Source organism: Gymnoscopelus microlampas (genome assembly GCF_963454915.1).
Source record: "Gymnoscopelus microlampas genome assembly, chromosome: 21".
Taxonomy (NCBI): Eukaryota; Metazoa; Chordata; class Actinopteri; order Myctophiformes; family Myctophidae; genus Gymnoscopelus; species Gymnoscopelus microlampas.
The window spans coordinates 39,982,919-40,001,838 of NC_139958.1; the positions used below are offsets into that span (position 1 = coordinate 39,982,919).

General features: G+C 41.5%; 1 protein-coding gene across 1 annotated transcript in view; it reads left to right on the forward strand.

Moving 5' to 3' along the window:
• The window catches only part of map3k1 (mitogen-activated protein kinase kinase kinase 1, E3 ubiquitin protein ligase), a gene marked incomplete at its 5' end in the record, with an annotated part of 65,197 nt that extends 49,534 nt beyond the window's left edge, over window positions 1-15,663 (forward strand). Inside the window, 7 exons of the mRNA XM_084047283.1 lie at window positions 537-767; window positions 941-1,093; window positions 3,342-3,504; window positions 3,886-4,017; window positions 5,425-5,567; window positions 6,979-7,110; window positions 11,336-15,663. Coding sequence (XP_083903409.1) covers window positions 537-767; window positions 941-1,093; window positions 3,342-3,504; window positions 3,886-4,017; window positions 5,425-5,567; window positions 6,979-7,110; window positions 11,336-11,485 — 1,104 coding nt within the window. The 3' untranslated portion in view covers window positions 11,486-15,663. The remainder of the gene's footprint in view (window positions 1-536; window positions 768-940; window positions 1,094-3,341; window positions 3,505-3,885; window positions 4,018-5,424; window positions 5,568-6,978; window positions 7,111-11,335) is intronic.
• Window positions 15,664-18,920: the final 3,257 nt, after the last annotated feature.

Below are 18,920 nucleotides of genomic sequence, written 5' to 3' on the forward strand. Positions count from 1 at the left end.
GGACGGATGAGGGGTACATTAGAACTGCCAGGCAAGAAAGAGGAGAAGAGGAAGGCCAAAGAGGATGTTTATGGATGTGGTGAGAGAGGACATGCAGGTGGCTGGAGTGACTGAGGAAGAAAACAAAAAAATATTGGAAAATTTCATATCTACCCCAACTATTATGCAATAGTATGAAATATTGACAAAGACTAAAACTAAGTGGGTGGCGTAGCGGTCCAGGCGCATACCACATACGCTGGTAATCCAGCTTGACAGCGTGTCGCGGGTTCGACTCCCGGTCCCGACGACCTTTGCTGCGTGTCACCCCCGCATCTCTCTCCACATTTCCTGTCAGCCTACTTTCCTATGAAGGCAGAAAAAGCCCCCAAAAATGTATTTTTTAAAAAAGGACTAAAGCTAAGGACATGTTCTCTATGATTTTAGTTGGTTTTAGTTGGTTTTCTAAACACCCAGTACAGTTTCAGTTAGTTACAGCACCGTTTAGCTAATTTGGTTCGTTTTAATGAACTCTAATCGCCTATATCTCGTTGCAGTCGGAGGTGGCGGTGCTGTGCCCGGAGCGGGCGGACGCGCCGGGCGGGGGCGGGGGGGACTCGTACAGCGAGGACGTGTCGACCAATCAGAAGTGCCTGGAGAAGATCCAGGCGGAGGAGGAGGAGGCCCTGGCGGCGGTGATGGCCATGTCGGAGTCCCAGGACGCCCTGCCCATCATCCCCCAGCTGCAGGTGGAGAAGGACCAGGACATCATCATCCTGCAGGCCGACGTGAGTTGCAAGATAAGACCGTTAAAGGAGCACTTCACCACTTCGTTTTCGAACGTATGTTCATATAATTGGTCCTCACTAATGCTCACGGGTTAAAGTTATCAGTCGTCACGACTGATTTCAGTCAAATGTGGGTCAATTTAATGATATGAATGTGTTGTGAATGGTTGCAGACTCCAGAGACATTGCCTGGCCATACAGCAGCAAAGCAGCCCTACAAGGAGGGTGCAGAATGGCTGAAGGGTCAACAGATAGGCCTGGGGGCCTTCTCGTCATGCTACCAGGCCCAGGATGTAGGCACCGGCACCCTCATGGCTGTCAAACAGGTCAGTCTATTTTTATTTATTTTTTCATAATGGTCATCATAATGTTTTTAATATTTTAGAGCGATTGTAAACACGCCGAGATTAACGTTGTTATATAAAAATGATATATTTAGATTATGGTAAGAGTCTAAATATGCTCTATAATATAACTAGTACATCTTGCCTTGGACCAAGACTGTCGGAGATTTGTGTTTATTATGTGAACGTCTTGGACGCCATCCCCAAATAGCCACTGCAATTCCGTGGTTAACACATCCACCGCCAAGGGCTAATCTCATGATGTACTTACCAGTGCCAAGCTCTTTTTGTTCTTTTTTTTTTTTTTTTGATTTCGCCATAGCCCCCGCTAAATCCGTTTAAAATCCGCGTTCATTTGGTTCGACACAAACACGGGATCCGAGAGAACAAAACACTGAAAACCGCGACGTGATCCGTGCCTCCATTTTGGAGAACGAGACAAAAACGTTAGAGTGGTGGATGCGGAGAGGAAAACAACAAGCTGAGATAACCGCTTCCAAAGTTGATCGCTAGACAGGAAACGGAGGCGGGACAAAAAACGGAACCAGAATTATTTCGTTTCCGGTCCGCCCCCCCCCGGTTGTCAGTATGTATGTATGTAGCCAGTGTGACGTCATATGACATCACGGTCGTGACATCACGATGAGACACGCCAGTGTGACGTAATCTCACGACAGCATGACATCACATCCTACCTATAAATAGGTAGGATGCACCAGTTCGACGGCTTCCATCCTCAACACAACCCACGCCGACGACCCTTTACACAAATAAACTGCTAACTTCATCTCCTGCGATTTCAACTATCTTTTCACATTGTACACCACTGCACTAGCCTCGCGTAGCCAGACAATATCACACGACACACTGCGTGGATATTAGTCTGGTCCCTATCAACGGTAGATTTTCTTCCAAGGGGCGGTTACAAAAAGATCCAAACGGACTCTATTGGTTAGACCTAAACCAATCAGAGCAGTGCTTCCTTGAGCGAACCAATCAGAGCAGTGCTTCAAATAAGGTGATAAGCCCGCCCACATTTGGATACTGGGCCCTGGTTGGTTCCGCACAACTGCGGAGGGAGAGAATTGAAATCTCTATGGAGGGGGGCCAGACCTAATCTGCCGAGGGCTAAAGTGCATGCAATTTTGCAAAGGCAGATTCGTCTGGAACCAGGCTACCACTGCACACTCCCCACAGGTCTGCCATACCAGGTCTGAGTAATCACAAAGTGGGTTTTGGTCATTGGAGAGGTGATGCACGTCACCTCTTTCTGAAGTGGGTACTTTCAAAGCCTGCCGTGGATTTAGGAGAGCACAAAACTCTCTCTCACACTGTGAGGTGCCTGTAAGGTGGCACTGCAAAGTGAACGACGCGTCACGCTAGACGTTCGGACCGCGAACTTCTAGTGTATGTACAAATTGAAAATATAAAGTGCTTAACCTGAAAGCCACAGATGTTCTCCGGCCATACAGGCCCTTTGTGTTCTGAAATATTCTGTATTGTTCGATAAAGAAGTGTTTTAATCCCGTCTGTGCCTGAATGCCATTGTATTTCCTCCTTTCCATCGAGTGTAATACCGGCTTTCACCTGCTGCACCGCACGCCTTCTGGCACAGAACGATATATTATAGCTCAATGGCACAGACGGGATTAAAAAACACCTGTAGTTTATGTGAGAATTTATTTTCAGAAGAACATGTTGGAACGTGTTATCATGTCGTCACCTTCTTAAACTAATGGCCTAAGTCACTTTTTGAGGAAAATGGGAAAATGGTATTTTTGCCTAAGTCAGCTCCTGACACTGGCCACCTCTGGTAAAATCGCCTATTTCCTAATTGAAAAGGATCATGCTGTTCCCTCCCCTTTTAGTATACTGGCCATTCTCCCTAGTGTGACTTAGGCCAAAATAGGCATTTTTTTTGCCTAAGTCACATGGTTTTGTGACTTAGGCCAAAGAAATGGCCTAAGTCTGGAGTAAATCAATAAATCATTTGGCCTAAGTCAGGTTTAATCCTATTTAAACCTATTTAAATCTCTTATGTGACATACATAACTGACAGTGTTATTTTTATGTAGTCATAATTTGTTATAAACGTTTTGGGTGAAATGCTTAAGAAATATCATACAGTTTTGTTTTGGATCAGTTTAGAAATGTCCCTGAAAAACATACACAAAAATGACGTAGGCCATTAGTTTAAGAAGGTGACGATGTTCTTGTGGTGGTCGTCTAGGTGACGTACGTGAGGAACACCTCGTCGGAGCAGGAGGAGGTGGTGACGGCGCTGAGGGAGGAGATCCGCATGATGAGTCATCTCTACCACGCCAACATCATCCGCATGCTGGGAGCCACCTGCGAGAAGAACAACTACAACCTGTTTGTGGAGTGGATGGCCGGTAAAGCTTTTTTTCATTTATTTCAAGGACCCCCAGTTTGACGCGCAAAGTATGGTCCGGGGACCCCCAAGGGTCCTTGAGGGAGTTCCAGGAGGTCCCCAGCTAAATGATCGATAGTTAGGAACCAAATGGACCCTTGAGGGTCTGTAACTCTGAGAGTGTACAAATGGAATCTTAACGGGTCCATTTGGTTCCATTTGTACAATCTCAGAGTTAAATTAACATTGATTTTACAATATAAATTGGGGTACCAGAGATACAAATGCCATTAAATGGGGGTCCGTAGTCTAATGTGAAAGAGTTGTAATCAGTGACTTCTGAGCGGATTTATCTTAAACTGTGGCCATAGTAAGGAAATAAGTGTTCCTTTCTCAATCGTAGGCGGCAGTGTGTCCCATCTTCTGAACAAGTACGGGGCCTTCAAAGAGAATGTGATCGTCAACTACTCTGAGCAGCTGCTGCGCGGCCTGGCCTACCTGCACGAGAACCAGGTCATCCACCGAGACATCAAAGGTACGGAATATGTGGCTCAATGTAGCCTGACAGCGTGTCGCGGGTTCGAGTCCCGATCCCGACGGCCTTTGCTGCATGTCACTCCCCATCTCTCTCTCCACATGTCCTCTCAGCCGACTGTCCTGTCCATAAAGGTCATGTCCTATATGTAGGTATTAGTGATGAGCGGGTCGGGTTTTTTCATGACCCGCCACGCGACGGAACCCAACCCGCCTCAACCCGCCCCGCGAACCCATATATAAATCTATGGCTCAACCCGCCCCGCGACCCGAGATTTTTTTTTAATTCTGTAAAATCATGGTTAGAAAATAATCCCCAAGTATATTCAAACTGTTTTATTGTTATTATTCTTATTCTTATTAGGAATACAGACAAAACAAGAGCATGTGATTATTTTTATTTTTTTTGCGTGTGAGAGCAGCTGACCCGCTCACCCACAGCCCGCATAATTTCCTCTGAAATTCTGACTCGACCCACCCGCGCCGCGGGTTGACCCGCGGGTCCCGCGGGTTACGGGTCGACCCGCTCATCACTAGTAGGTATATACTGTAGATATATGCTATACAGTACCTACAGTACAGCACACTGGACAAGAACTACTACTGAACGTGTCTATGTGGAAGTACACGAATTTCAAGTACCTGTCCACCACCGTGGGCAGGTGATGGGGCTTGCGGAAAAAACACATTTCTCCCACTTCTTTACCCCCGTAAACCTGTGACAATAAAAAGTTGAATTCTTCTCGATGAAATTCCCCACTAGGCAGTGGCCACTGGCCAGCAGTGGGAGGAATGAATTGGTATAACGACTTTAAATTGCGGAGAAAGAGTGGTACAATTAATTGACTACTATGAATTTATATATTAAAAAAAAAAACACGAAAGTACACGAAGTATCGCCCAAGGAAGATACGTTGATTCTGCAGGTCTGTTTACGTTACCAGTGCATTAAAACCGTGTCGTGAATGGTTGAAAGTTACAGCTTCCAGGGGAAGCACAAAGAAAGTGCTCATCATACAAAATGTCCCATTTCAAGTTTTCAAATGTATAACAAATCTTTTGAAAATAGCCGATCTACAAGTTCACAATGCGTCGCATCGCGACGCATTGTGAGCTTGTAGATCGGCTATTTTCAAATGGCCAAAATCTATACAGGGCTGAAGTGGTAACTGTATGTTTTGTAATAATAATCAAAATCTGCAAAGTAACTAAAGTTTTCAGATAATTGTAGTAAAAAGTACAATATTTGCCTCTCTGAGATGTAGTGGAGTAGAAGTAAAAGTAATGTAACTTGGGAATACTCGAGTAAAGCACAAGTACCTCAAAATTGTACTTAAGTACAGTGCTTGAGTAAATGTACCACCACTCACGCACTCCACCCTCTCCTCCTCTTGCTCTCTCCCCATAGGTGCCAACCTGCTCATCGACAGCACGGGTCAGAGGCTGAGAATCGCCGACTTTGGAGCGGCGGCGAGGCTGGCATCCAAGGGCACGGGGGCGGGGGAGTTTCAAGGCCAGCTGCTGGGAACCATCGCCTTCATGGCGCCTGAGGTATGGCCACGAAAGATCTTTCTTTAATCGATTTACCCATTCAATCCGGGAACCCATCTCTTGTCATTTTAGATGTCTTTGGCTGTTTTTGAAAAATCGCACAAGATGTGGCGCGCGGCCACGACCGCGGTCCACGCTCCGTGTTTTTTATCTTTACTTTTTGCTACTGATGTTATGTTGAAACTACCGTAAATTTCGGACTATAAGCCGCGACTTTTTTCCCATTTTTCGACCCTGTGGCTTATATAACGGTGCGGCTTATCTATGGATTTTTATAGCTAACGGCCACTAGGGGACCTCCTAAATCTAGTGATTTTACACCCGCGGCTTATAGTCCAGTGCGGCTTATATATGTACAAATCATTCAATTTAGCTGCTGCGGCTTATATTCAGGTGCGGCTTATAGTGCGAAAATTACGGTAAATGTTAAAAAAGGATCGATCAAGTGATATTACTCAAACAGAGAACATAACCTCTCCAGGATCATAGTCAACAAAGTTTCACAACGTGCTGGTTAGAAGTGCTGGATAGAACTGCTGGAGTGGAGTACTGGAATGTCAGTTTTGATCGGTCATTTTCGCTGCGATCCGATCTCTGTTAACACATTGACCGCCATAGGTTAATCTCATAATGTACTCACCAGTGCCAACGTTTTATTGTTGTTTTTTGTTTTTTGTTTTTTTCACGTCGGCATAGACCTTGTTAAAATCCTTAAAATTGAGCTGTGCACTGTTTGTAAACATCGCAGACATCTGCCTGCTTCTACCACTGAAGAACGCGTGTCAAACGGTGCCTCCATGTTGTAGTTAGAACGGTTTATGTTACACAGAGATCGACGAGGAGAAGAAAACAACAAGGAGAAAATTGAGTTTCAGTTTCGTCATTAGAATGAGGGCTGACGGCTTCGGCAAAACCGGAATCCCAAATAAGGGCTTTCCGGTGGTGTTACAATGAAATGGTCCGTGTAGAAAATTGAAAAAAGTTTTTTTTTTTCTAAAAAAAGGAAAAAGCACCACGGCCCGTAGGCTACGGGATCGGTGCTTTACTGTTGGATTTATCGGCCCGTAGGCTACGGGACCGGCGGGTAGAGTGTTAATCGGATCGGCATCTCTACCTGAAACAACGACTGGAACCACCGAAGCCATGCACCTCCAAAAATGATTCCCCTAGTTTAAAATGTGTTTTGTTTGGTATACTCGTTTTGTTTCTTTTGGTATAGTAATAGTTTGGTATGTCAATCTTTTATTCTAACTCGTAGCGCTAAACTAATTGATTCACATTATGTGGGGAACAAAAACAATGCAACGCCAGTTTAGAACGAATACCAGGCTTTCCTCCGCGGTGGAAAGGCTGGTGACGCCGAGGTTAGGTGCTGAGGGGACAGCAGTGACATGTTGGTTTGTGTGTGTAGGTGCTGAGGGGACAGCAGTACGGTCGCAGCTGTGACGTGTGGAGCGTGGGCTGTGCCATCATCGAGATGTCCTGTGCCAAGCCCCCCTGGAACGCAGAGAAGCACTCCAACCACCTGGCCCTCATATTCAAGGTAAAAACATCCATCACACACTCTTTCAGAACCTCCGGACCCCCAGTTTGATATGCATTAGGCCACGGAACCCCTATTTGACACCATTTTTTTCCCGGGGACCCCAATCTAACACTGTAAAATCCTCAACGTTCATTTAAACTTTAAAGCAAAATGACACCTCCGAATATTGGTGAGATATCTTCAATAGTTGCCACGTTGATTAGAAATCGATAAAACAAATAGTCTCCTCATTGTCTTACATTGCACAGTAGTAGTAATAATAATAATAATAATAATAATAATAATAATAATAATACATACGTATATAGCGCTTTTCTGAGTACTGAAAGTCGCTTTACAGAAACAAAAACAAAAAAACTTTATTAGGAAAAGAAATCTGTTAAAAGGATAAAAACCAAGAACACAAAAGAAAGAATAAACAAATAAAAGGGGGATTGGAATTAGGTAGGGAATGCGTGTGTCTGAAAAGGTGGGTTTTGAGTGTGGTTTTAAACGTGGCGAGGGTGGGGGCGTCTTTGATGTGAGCTGGACACAGTAAAGGTTTGTGTAGTAGGGGGTGCTAACCACAAAAAATGGCCAAATCGTTACGCGGCGGATAAAAGCATGAAATTTGATACAGATGTCCCTTGGGTCATCCTAAAACATCCTAGAAGGGGTGCCCAAAAAAATCTTAAACAGGAAGTGAGTTATGGTCAAAATTCAAAATGGCCACCTAAACTGTTGACCGTTGACTCAAAAGATACCAAAGAAATCTCCAAAAAGCATGCAATTTGGCACATATGTCCCTTGGGTCATCCTAAGACATCCTAGAAGGGGTGCCCAAAGGAATCTGAAACAGGAAGTGAGTTATTGACGAAATTGAAAATGGCCACCTAGTGTTGTCGATTGACTCAAAAGACAACTAAAGAATCTCATAAAAGCATACAATTTGGCACACATGTCCCTTTGGTCATCTTAAGACATCCTAGAAGGGGTGCCCAAAAAAATCTTAAACAGGAAGTGAGTTATTGACAAATTTTAAAATGGCCGCCTACAGTGTAATCGATTGACTCAAAAGACAACTAAAGAATCTCATAAAAGCATACAATTTGGCATACATGTCCCTTGGGTCATCCCAAGACATCCCAGAAGGGGTGCCCAAAAAAATCGTAAACAGGAAGTGAGTTATTGACAAAATTGAAAATGACCGCCTACAGTGTTGTCGATTGACTCAACAGACAACTAAAGAATCTCATAAAAGCATACAATTTGGTATACATGTCCCTTGGGTCATCCTAAGACATCCTAGAAGGGGTGCCTGAAATTATCTGAAACAGGAAGTGAGTTATTGACTAAATTGAAAATGGCCGTGTACAGTGTTGACAGATGATGCAAAAGACACTCATAAAAAATAATCTCATAAAAGCATGACATTTGGTACAAATGTCCCTTGGGTGATCTGAATGCATCTTAAAGGGTGCCAAAAAAAAGTTTTAATAGTCTCTCAATGGAAAACACTCCTCCCCCACGGGCTGCACTGCTACAACATTCAAATCGAGCAGTTTGCCAATCTGTCATTTGGTCCAGAAGCCTGAAAGCTATGCAATCTCTACCATCTCCTGACAAATATGGATGGATTAAAGTAGCTGATTTGTGGACACCTTTATGGACACTCTTGCCAGAGGCTGCCAAAGTTTGTAGAGAACTCAAGTGTGGCTGCAAAGCTGAGCCCTTCTGTTCGAGAAAGTGTAGATGCCGGGATGCTGGGTTACCTTGCAGAGCATTATGCCAATGTGCTGGTAATTGCGAAATGGCACACATGAATACATGTAGTTACTAAACACTAATCACAAAAAAACAGTAATGATCAAGAAGAAAATACATGAGAAGATTGTATGTAAAGAAGATTGAGTGTAAAACCAGCAAGAAGATGTAGAGTGCAAAATAAATAAGATGCAGAGAGTAAAATAAGAATAAGCAGAGTAAGATGCAGAGTAAAATAAATAAGAATATGCAGAGAGTTAGATAAATAAAGAAGATTCAAAGAGTAAAATAAAAAGAATAATGTATAAAGTAAAATAAATAAGATGATGTAGAAATGAAAACAGAAGGTAGACTACAAAATACGGCAGGTTATGCACTGCATAACCTGTCGTATTGAGTCTGCATAATATGCAGACTGCCGTGGTCAACTGTTTAAACAGCCATTTAGAATTTCTTCAACATGGTCCCTTCCTAAAAGGTTTAATAAACAAGCAAACAAACAAATACATAACCCCTTCTAGGATATATTAAGAAGCACTCAATGTACGTACCAAATGGTACACTTTTATGACGTCCCTTTATGTTTTCTTTTGTGTCAACTGCTTTAGGCGGTCACTTCCTGTTTAAAACCTCTTTGGGCACCCCTTGTAGGATGCGTTCAGATCACCCAAGGGACATTTGTACCACATTTCATGCTTTTATGAGATTCTTTAGGTATCTTGCATCATCTTTCACACTGTAGGCGGCCATTTTCAATTTAATCAATAACTCACTTCCTGTTTCAGATTATTTTGAGCACCCCTTCTAGGATGTGTTAGGATGACCCAAGGGACATATGTGCCAAATTGTATGCTTTTTGGAGATTCTATAGGCTTTTTGAGCCAATCGCCAACACTGTAGGCGGCCATTTTCAATTTTGTCAATAACTCACTTCCTGTTGAAGACTTTTTTGGGCACCCCTTCTAGGATGTCTTAGGATGACCCAAGGGACATGTGTGCCAAATCTTATGCTTTTTGGAGATTCTTTTGGTGTCTTTTGAGTCAATCGACAACACTAGGCGGCCATTTTCAATTTGGTCAATAACTCACTTCCTGTTTCAGATTTTTTTTGGGCACCCCTTCTAGGATGTCTTAGGATGACCCAAGGGACATGTGTGCCAAATCTTATGCTTTTTGGAGATTTTTTTGGTGTCTTTTGAGTCAACGGTCAACAGTTTAGGTGGCCATTTTGGATTTTGTCCGTAACTCACTTCCTGTTTAAGATTTTTTTGGGCACCCCTTCTAGGATGTTTTAGGATGACCCAAGGGACATCTGTATCAAATTTCATGCTTTTATCCGCCGCGTAACGATTTTTCACTTAGCACCCCCTACTAGTGTTTTATGAGCTGCCAGTGCCTGGCTGTAATACAGTTCTACGGTAAAGACGCGCTGCAGCGCTCCTCTTCCCAGCGCCCAAGCATCGCGATTCAGCGTTCTCGGCGGTGTTGCCAGGTTTTGCGAGAGAAACAAGCAACCAGGTCTATGAAAACAAGCCCCAAAAGAAGCTGTTGTCGTGATATTTGATAGTTGATACTTCCAACCACTAGAGGGCAACACGTGCTAGTCCACCTGCAGCTATAATAATAATAAATAATAATAATACATTTTATTTGTAAGAAAAAGACAGGAAAAAAAAGCAGGGTTTAAAAACAGATGTGGCTAAACAACAATTCAACATGAAAATGCCCTCCGAAACAAAAAGGTCTTCAGGCCTATTTTTAAAGAGTCCTATATATAAGATATCAGGCAGATCTAGAAAGTACTGAGACTGACATGTTTGTGAGCTGTTGCTGCATGTCACAAATACAGTGATGTTGAAAGAACACAGTCCCAGTTTCTTCATTGGTAGAAAGAAACATTACAGAAGCAAAGGTTTACACACACTGTCATAGACTGCTATTGCACAGCCACACCGCAACTACTGTATACAAATTGTTGTGTCTTGGCAAAATCTCTTTAGTTTGCATTTGTTAATGTGCTAAAAAAGAGTGACTTTGAGGACGGTAACCCATTAAGACCAGTGGTCGATTCTACAAATGTCTTCTAACAGTTTTCTGAAACACTTATGTTGCCATAATAATATTATGGCAGTGGTTCTCACATTTTTTCATGTCAAGGACCCCCAAAATGATATGTAATTGGCCGCGGACCCCCATCTCAAAATATTTAGTTCCAGGGACCCCCCAGAAGTAAAGATTTGAGTTAAATATGTTAGCTTAAAAAATACATATTCAAAGATTTGCACACATTTTCATGATTTGAAAAAAGCAGATCTACAAGCTCATAGCGCGGCACTCGGTTTCATGCTATGAGCTTGTATATCTGCTATTTTTTAATAGCCAAAGTATAAACTAATGGTTAAAGTGGTTAAAATCTAAAATGACAGATGCTTTCCCGGTCTTAATGGGTTAAAACGAGTGGCTTCTGATCTCCTTTCAGATTGCGAGTGCCACGGCGGCGCCCTCCATCCCCCCCCAGCTGTCCCCGGGTCTGAAAGACGTCACCCTGCGTTGTCTGGAGCTGCAGCCGGCCGACCGGCCCACCTCCCGAGACCTGCTCAAACACCCCGCCTTCAGGCTGGGCCGGTAGCCCCGCCCCCCCTGACCTCTAAATACATCCCAGTGCCTCTCGACCTCTTGGATTTCAAGGACCCCCAGTTTGATATGCAATACGCCACGGACCCCCCCCCCCCCCCCCCCCCCCCAAGGGTCAATAGGCTCTATGCACAGCAGCCATATTGGAAAGAAATTGGGCCTCTTCACAGGTGTTACCAATGATAATAATGAAGGCTCGGTTCCATTCTGGTCAGGGTGCTGATATCGTGCATGTTGGCTCACTAGAAACACTCCATTTTGGTTCCCAAATGGCCCCTTATGGTGGGTGTGTAACTCTGAGAGTTATGGGGGTCCTTGAAAACAAGACAACCACTATGCCACACTAAATGGAACACAGCCTTAATTAGTATTATTGGTAACACCTGTGAAAGAAGTAAGGAAGGGGCCCAACGAATTCCCAATATGGCTGCTGTGCATAGAGCCTATTTGGTTCCATTTGTACGAGAGAAGTCACCGACGCATAACTCCTCGAGGACACCTGGGGGTCCCTGGACCCCACTTTGAGAAACCACCGCTCTGTCCGACATCATTTCCTCTGCTCAATGCGGAAAATACTACAGTCTTCCTTCGCCGCTCTTGCCCCCATGGCGGACCTCCGCCTTCGTCCCACCTCGAGGGTCCGTATTGGGTCAAAAAAAGGCCGAACCCCCTTCCCTTTTCGAAGGTTAAAGATATTGTAAATGATGAATCTTTTTGTTAAGTGTTAAATGGCTCTATACTATGATAGTAACAGTAACAGTGGTCTCCCCGTCTCTCCAGCTCTTTAGTAAACACAAACCTCCAATCAGGAGGGAGAATACTTTTTTTGTTTTTGTTGCATCACTTCCAAATTAACACGTTTACCCTGTATCCCGTATGAGTTCTCTCTCCTGATAGGATGAAATTGGTATCCTGACCTGAACATGTATTTTCTGTGTATTAAAGAGCTGGAGAGACGTGGAGACCCCTGTTAGTGAACAAACACACTATAGCAATGATTACTATTATGATATAGAGCTATAAATGAACACTTATTAAAATATATCACTTACCCTACCTTTCACTGCAGAGTGTGTTAAGTCTACTCATGCATAAATGGTTTAAAATGTTTCAAAAACGGTGCCTTCTTAGCGGTCAACATGTCGATGATCTGTGTTGCTTTTCTCTGCGTCTTTGCAAGCGGAGAAAAAGCTGTGAAACGTGGGGACCCATTTCAAGCCGAGGTTAGAACTAGACGCGCGTTATCTTACGTTCTCAGTATGTCGTTGTTTTGTTTGTTTTTTTCCGTGTACAAAATGTAATCAAACTGTCGTTTTATCGGTCAAGCTTTCAATTTGTTTCGTCGTGCACAATTGGTTTTCCACAAAAGGTGCATTTTTATGATGTGACATGTGCATTTTACTGTCAGGGCCATAAACGCATTTTGGTCGATGAATCATTTGAAATCATTTAAAAGTATTTCAGGGAATTGCGATTATATCTAACAAAACGGTTGATCGTTGCTAGTTCAGCTAGCAAGTAACACTGAATGTGAACGCTTACGATGCTGGTATTTTTTTCAGATGTTTATTTTTGCTTCTTTCTTTTTTTTTTTAGCAAAGAGATGAATTTGTGTATTAACTTATGATTTTATATGATTCTATCTATCTATCTATCTCCATTTGTCGTCTTTCTAAGCTACCCTTAGACTGACATTATATGGTTATAATTTCATCTACAAAAAGCGATATTGCCACAACTGTAGGTCTATTAGCATTGCTGTTAGAGGACCATAATCTACCACAGAACTGCGCTGTTTCCTCTTTTTAAGGGGGGGATATCATGTGTGCGTGTGCGCGCGCATCCACGCGCATGTAGACCAACAATGGAATAATGTGCGTACACTGTACACGTTTAGTCCTCAAACTGTCTGTAAGTTCAAAAACTATTGTTCACATTTCAATTTTTCTGAAGCTTTTCAAACAAAAAAGAATCCTATATTTTCTGTATGACAAAATCTAAACGATTTACAGTGTTTTTTATCTGGTGGAGGGATTGTTTCTTTTGAACTCACAGGAGGTGATCAATATCTGTAATGGACTCATCTCTTGTTAAATTGAATTATAAGTTATGTTACGTGTATGAAATATAACTCCTTAACTGTTTGCTCTTAAAAATCGCTAAAATATAGGCACAGTAGAGACGCCAAATATAGATTTGCAATTTAATCATGTTTTTAAGTGGGGAAATATTGTTTTGGAAGTTTTAATTGAAACCCTGTTCGCCCAATCACGCGAAAAGAATTAAATCATTTCAGAACGAGCTCGATTAAGGTTTGATAATAAGATGTAAATATATGTTACGTTTGGTAGCTAATATTATTGTAATTCAGCATATTTTTATACTCAAGTTTTTCTTTTCTCCATAAAGTACCTTTTGTGTTTATTTTTTTGTTATATTTTTGGGTTATCTTTTCTAATCTTAACTTCTTCTTGATGTCTTTTTAAGAGCTTTAAAATTATGCACTCTCGTTTGTTTTTTTTATATACTGGAAGAAATCTATAAAATCATGGAAGCTAATCAGTATTATTGTCTTGCATTGGTCTATAATCATTAACCATTCTCATTTTTATATACACATCTTGCACAGTAAAATCCTCCGTTTTAATTCATACGTTTCAGAGAGTGTACAAACTCATTTTTACACTCAGAGTTAAATTATCACAATGGATTTTACTGTATATCGAGCAAATTCTTGGGCAATACCTTTAAAGGGGATTTCACTTTAAAACACTTAAGGGGTCATTTTAATGTCTATTCAGGATGTTGTGTGCACCCCAGACAAATTTAGATATTTGATATTCATTTTACCAGACACAACTCTCTCCTATCCTATATAACCTATTGTAACTTCAAACTCCATTCCAACCATGTTAGATTCATTGAACTCCCTACTTCTTGTGACGGATATTGTCTTTCTAATTCAATTAGTTTTTTGATTTATTTTATTTTATATTTTCAAAACAATGTATATAAAAGAAAATAAGTTTAAAAAAAAGAAGCAGGGACGTGTGTTTTCAATGAGTCTAACATTGTTAAACTGTAGGTTGAAGTTACAATAATATATATTATATTATATAGGATAGTAGAGGGGCGTGTCTGATCAAATGAATATCATCTATCAAGCAACTGAAAAACTGAAAAACTGTTTCAAGTGAAACACTCCTAAATTATTGCCCACGATTTTCTCGTATATCATCCTTTATGTTTTAATTTTATGCTAATGTGATGCTAATGGTCATTGTTTTGTGTTTGATCTCAGCTGTAGGCTACTGAAAGTCGTGCGAAACTGTTTCTTGTGTAACTTTAGTGGTACATTTTGTATTCATCGTTAACGTCTACTGCTGTTATTGCTGTATGTACTACCTCACATGTCCTACTGTACTGTCTTTTACCAAAGTGTCTCTCTCTCTCTCTCTCTCTCTCTCTCTCTCTCTCTCTCTCTCTCTCTCTCTCTCTCTGTGGTGGACAGTATCAAAGTGGGTTTACTTTACTGTTAATTAAGTACATCGTTTGACTACCTGTGCGGGTACATGTCACAGACAAATATTGTTCTTTTGACTCCACTGCATTTCTAGGAAGGGTAAAACAAATTACATCGTGAATTAACCACTTCAGCCCTATTTTAGATATAGTGAAAATAGCAGATCTGCAAGCTCATAACCTTTCGCGATGTGACGCGTTGTGAGGTTGTAGATTTGCTCTTTTCACTATTATTGAAATGGTTTGAACATTTCTGGAAAATCTGACAACTTTCACTTGTAGTGGTGTAATTTTGACCAGGAGTATCTATACTTTGACTCAAGTACTAGGATTGAGTACTTTGTCCACCTCTCTCTCTCTCTCTCTCTCTCTCTCTCTCTCTCTCTCTCTCTCTCTCTCTCTCTCTCTCTCCATTAAGTGCTTATTAAAAAAAGAAGAAAAAAAAAACATTTCCAGGGCTCAAGGGCGCCTCCTGTTGGCAATCTTGCAAAAATAAACTCATGAAAATCTCAACACGAATGGAAACTGCCTGATGCTGTACACTGTAAACGTGAAATACCTACTTAATATACTCTATTCAAAGCCTTTTATGACATGGAAAATTTATATGGTGTTTGTCTTTATAGTAAATAAACAAAAATATTGGGACAATCTCTTTGCGTTTCATATTATTTTCTGTGTGCCATTGTTGAAGTTAATGCTTCCTTTTTAGGTTATGAATACTTCTGAATATTAATAATTCCTCACTTATTTGATAAGTGAATCAGTAAATGTTGGAGCACCTTTACATCATTTCTTGAACTTACTAACATTTGGCACATACTGTAATATAAAGTTTTGGCTCCAAATCTCAATGTTAATGGTTATAACAATGTTTCACAGACTATTTTTACAGCCGATATGTAGGTCGGTTGATGAAAAACGTGAACTTATCCTTTAATCATACTTAATTGGGGTTTTACTCTGTTTAACTTAAAACCATAATGCATTAAAGGATACACTGAATCACATTGAAGCCAGCAAACATCACAGACGTACCACTGTAAAATCTTCAATTGAGCTCTGACCCTTACGGGTCCATTTGGTTACATGTTGTACACTGATAGGGTCCACTGTCAATTACTGTTTGGTTACATTTATATACTGTTTCTGCACAGTGGATGCTGTATCTGGTATATATACTGTAGAATATTGTTGATACTGTTTCTCACCGAGCAGCCCGTGTCATACACATAGACAATGATTATGATCAGGGACATGGCACACACTTGACTACACAGCTGCTTCTGCTTCCAAATTAACCACCATCCAGCCGGCCTGGAAGTGTGGGTCAAGTTGTGTCATTGTTGGTTTCATCATTGGTACTGTAAAATGCATTGCTAGAGAACACATGTACTACTCATGGGTTTAAAGTTAAACATGTATGTTCATTATTATTATGTATCGAACTGAAGTTGAATTGATTGTGTGGGTCACCTCTCTCCCCTCTGCACTGTAGTGGCAATGCTGTTTATTGGGAAGGTGCCAAGTATTGTAGAGGAGGAGGGGTGTTTGATCCATGGTTGATCTTATTTCAAAATAGTTTGTAGGAATGGGCGCCCGGAAAATCCTGTTAAGTTGATGGTAAAAACCTTCAGTAATTGTAAAACCTTCAGGAATTGTAAAACCTTCAGGAATTGTGTAAGTTAACTCTTAGGCCTGGTGTTAGCTTATTGTGAGTTCATTGACTAGCCAAGTGCTGTTATGTGTTTTGGTATGTCTCACTCCCTATAAAATGGACGGAGCATGCTGGAGTTCAAAGTCATTTAAACCCTGGTTGACGCACAGTCAACGTCCTCAGTGAGAGCTGCCAATGTCCTTTGCAGTAAGGGTATGGCCTGCTAGCTTCTCGTCTGTTTAGGTGTTGTTCCTTAGTGTTGTCTTCAAGTGTGGTTATGTTTGTAAAACTGTTGTATTGGCCAGTCTTATTTTCCGTCTTTGCAGAGGCTGCACTGCATTATTGACTGCACTGGACTGCTGGTGTTTGGGAGGTGAATTAAACCCTCAAAAGTGCATTCTTGGACTGGTTTGGAGCCTTGACCGTTCAGCCAACTGTCACACTGTTTTTTGATATTGTTTCTACATCTTCGATGCTTAAGTTATATTGTCGCTACTCTTAGCTGTATCGCTTTTTCCCTCTGTATCTGTACTCCATCTCTTGTGCTGCCTCCAAGTGCTATCTATCTGATTGTCTGTCTGCCTGCCTGCAAACCAACAGGTTGTTCACTGAACTGGAGGCTTTCTCTTGTGATTTGTGTGCAGTGCAGGTCTTTGGCCTGTCAGGCCCTGGGGAATGGAATTTGAACATTTGCGTGAACTTTGTGAACTTGTGTGAACTAAATCGATACACTGTCATTCATTGCTTAGTACAATTTAAAAAAGCACAAACATCTTCGGTCACAGATGCCAGGCGACAACATGTTTTGGGTGAGGGTGACGGGTGTGTGCAAAGCTGCAATATGTTTTGTACCGAATAAATATTTGGTTTCTATAGAACCACTCAAACTATGGGTGTGTATATAAAAGGGAGTGTCAAATTATGATGTATTTGGCTGCAGACCCCGATCTGAAAATATTATGTGTCAGGCACCCCCATTCAAGATTTGTGTTAAAATGTATAATTTTGGACTTTTACTTGTAACAGAGTATTTTTATATTGCAGTATTGGTACTTTTACTTAAGTAAAGAATTTTGAGTACTTTTTCCACCACTGTGTACAGTAGCCTACTTAAAATGGATTAGATAAACATATTCCCATGTGTTATCAGTTGTACCTACAGTTTAAAACAGGGCTGAAGAAGTCACTAAAATTATTTTTTGGAATAATAATCTACAAAATAATTAATAATAATAATTATAGTGGGGTAAAAAGATACAATCTGCCTCTGAGATGAAGTGGAGTAGAAGTATGAAGTATTGATACAATGCAAATACAGACAATCGTTACTCATAAAGTAAAAGTACCTCAAAATTGTACTTAAGTAGCCTACAGACCTGTAGGACTTTGGAAAGTATAGCCAATGTACATTTACTGAAGTAGCCTACTGTAGTGTAGGCTACAGTACTCGAGTAAATGTACTTGTACTTGGCTATTTTCCAAAGTGGGCGGTCCTAGTGGGTGTACACGAGAAAGTGGGGGGGGGCGGGCACTTACCGGAAAACAGTCACTGGCATCATGACTGGCACCCACCGTGATTGGACGGGTGATCTCTTGAGTGACAGCCACTCGGAGCCAATCACCGCAGCGGTATTGCGGAAGTGCCTCCACTCGAGCAGATCTACAAAACCACGTACACCATGGTTGCCATGTCCGCTTATTATAAGCGACTTCGGGCGTCTTTTTCTTTAAAGTTGCTTTTAAAATATTGGTTGTTGCGGGTTGAGCTTTTTTTGGGCTTGTTTCCAAAGTGTAGTTGTTGTTTATTTGGGATTGTTTTCACACTGCCAGTGGTTCTTAAACATTTTCAACTCAAGGACCCCCAAATGAACATGTGATTATATGCGGACCACCAATCTGAAAATATTTTATGCCAGGGACCCCATACAAGATTTATGTTGTTAAAATGTTTCAAAAATATTCCTCATTTTTCGGGGGACCCCCTAGGGGTCCTTGAGGGAGTTCCAGGGGGCCCCCAGCCCCAGCTAAATGATTAGGAACTAAATGGACCCTTACGGGTCTGTAACTCAGAGTGTGCAAATGGAACCAAATGGACCTGTAGGGTCCATTTGGTTCCATTTGTACACTCTCTGAGTTGAATTAACATTGATTTTAGAAAATAAATTGGGGTCCTTGAGATAGAAGGGGGTCCGTAGCCTAATGCATGTCAAACTGGGGGTCCTTGAAATTAAAATGGTTGAGAATCACTGCT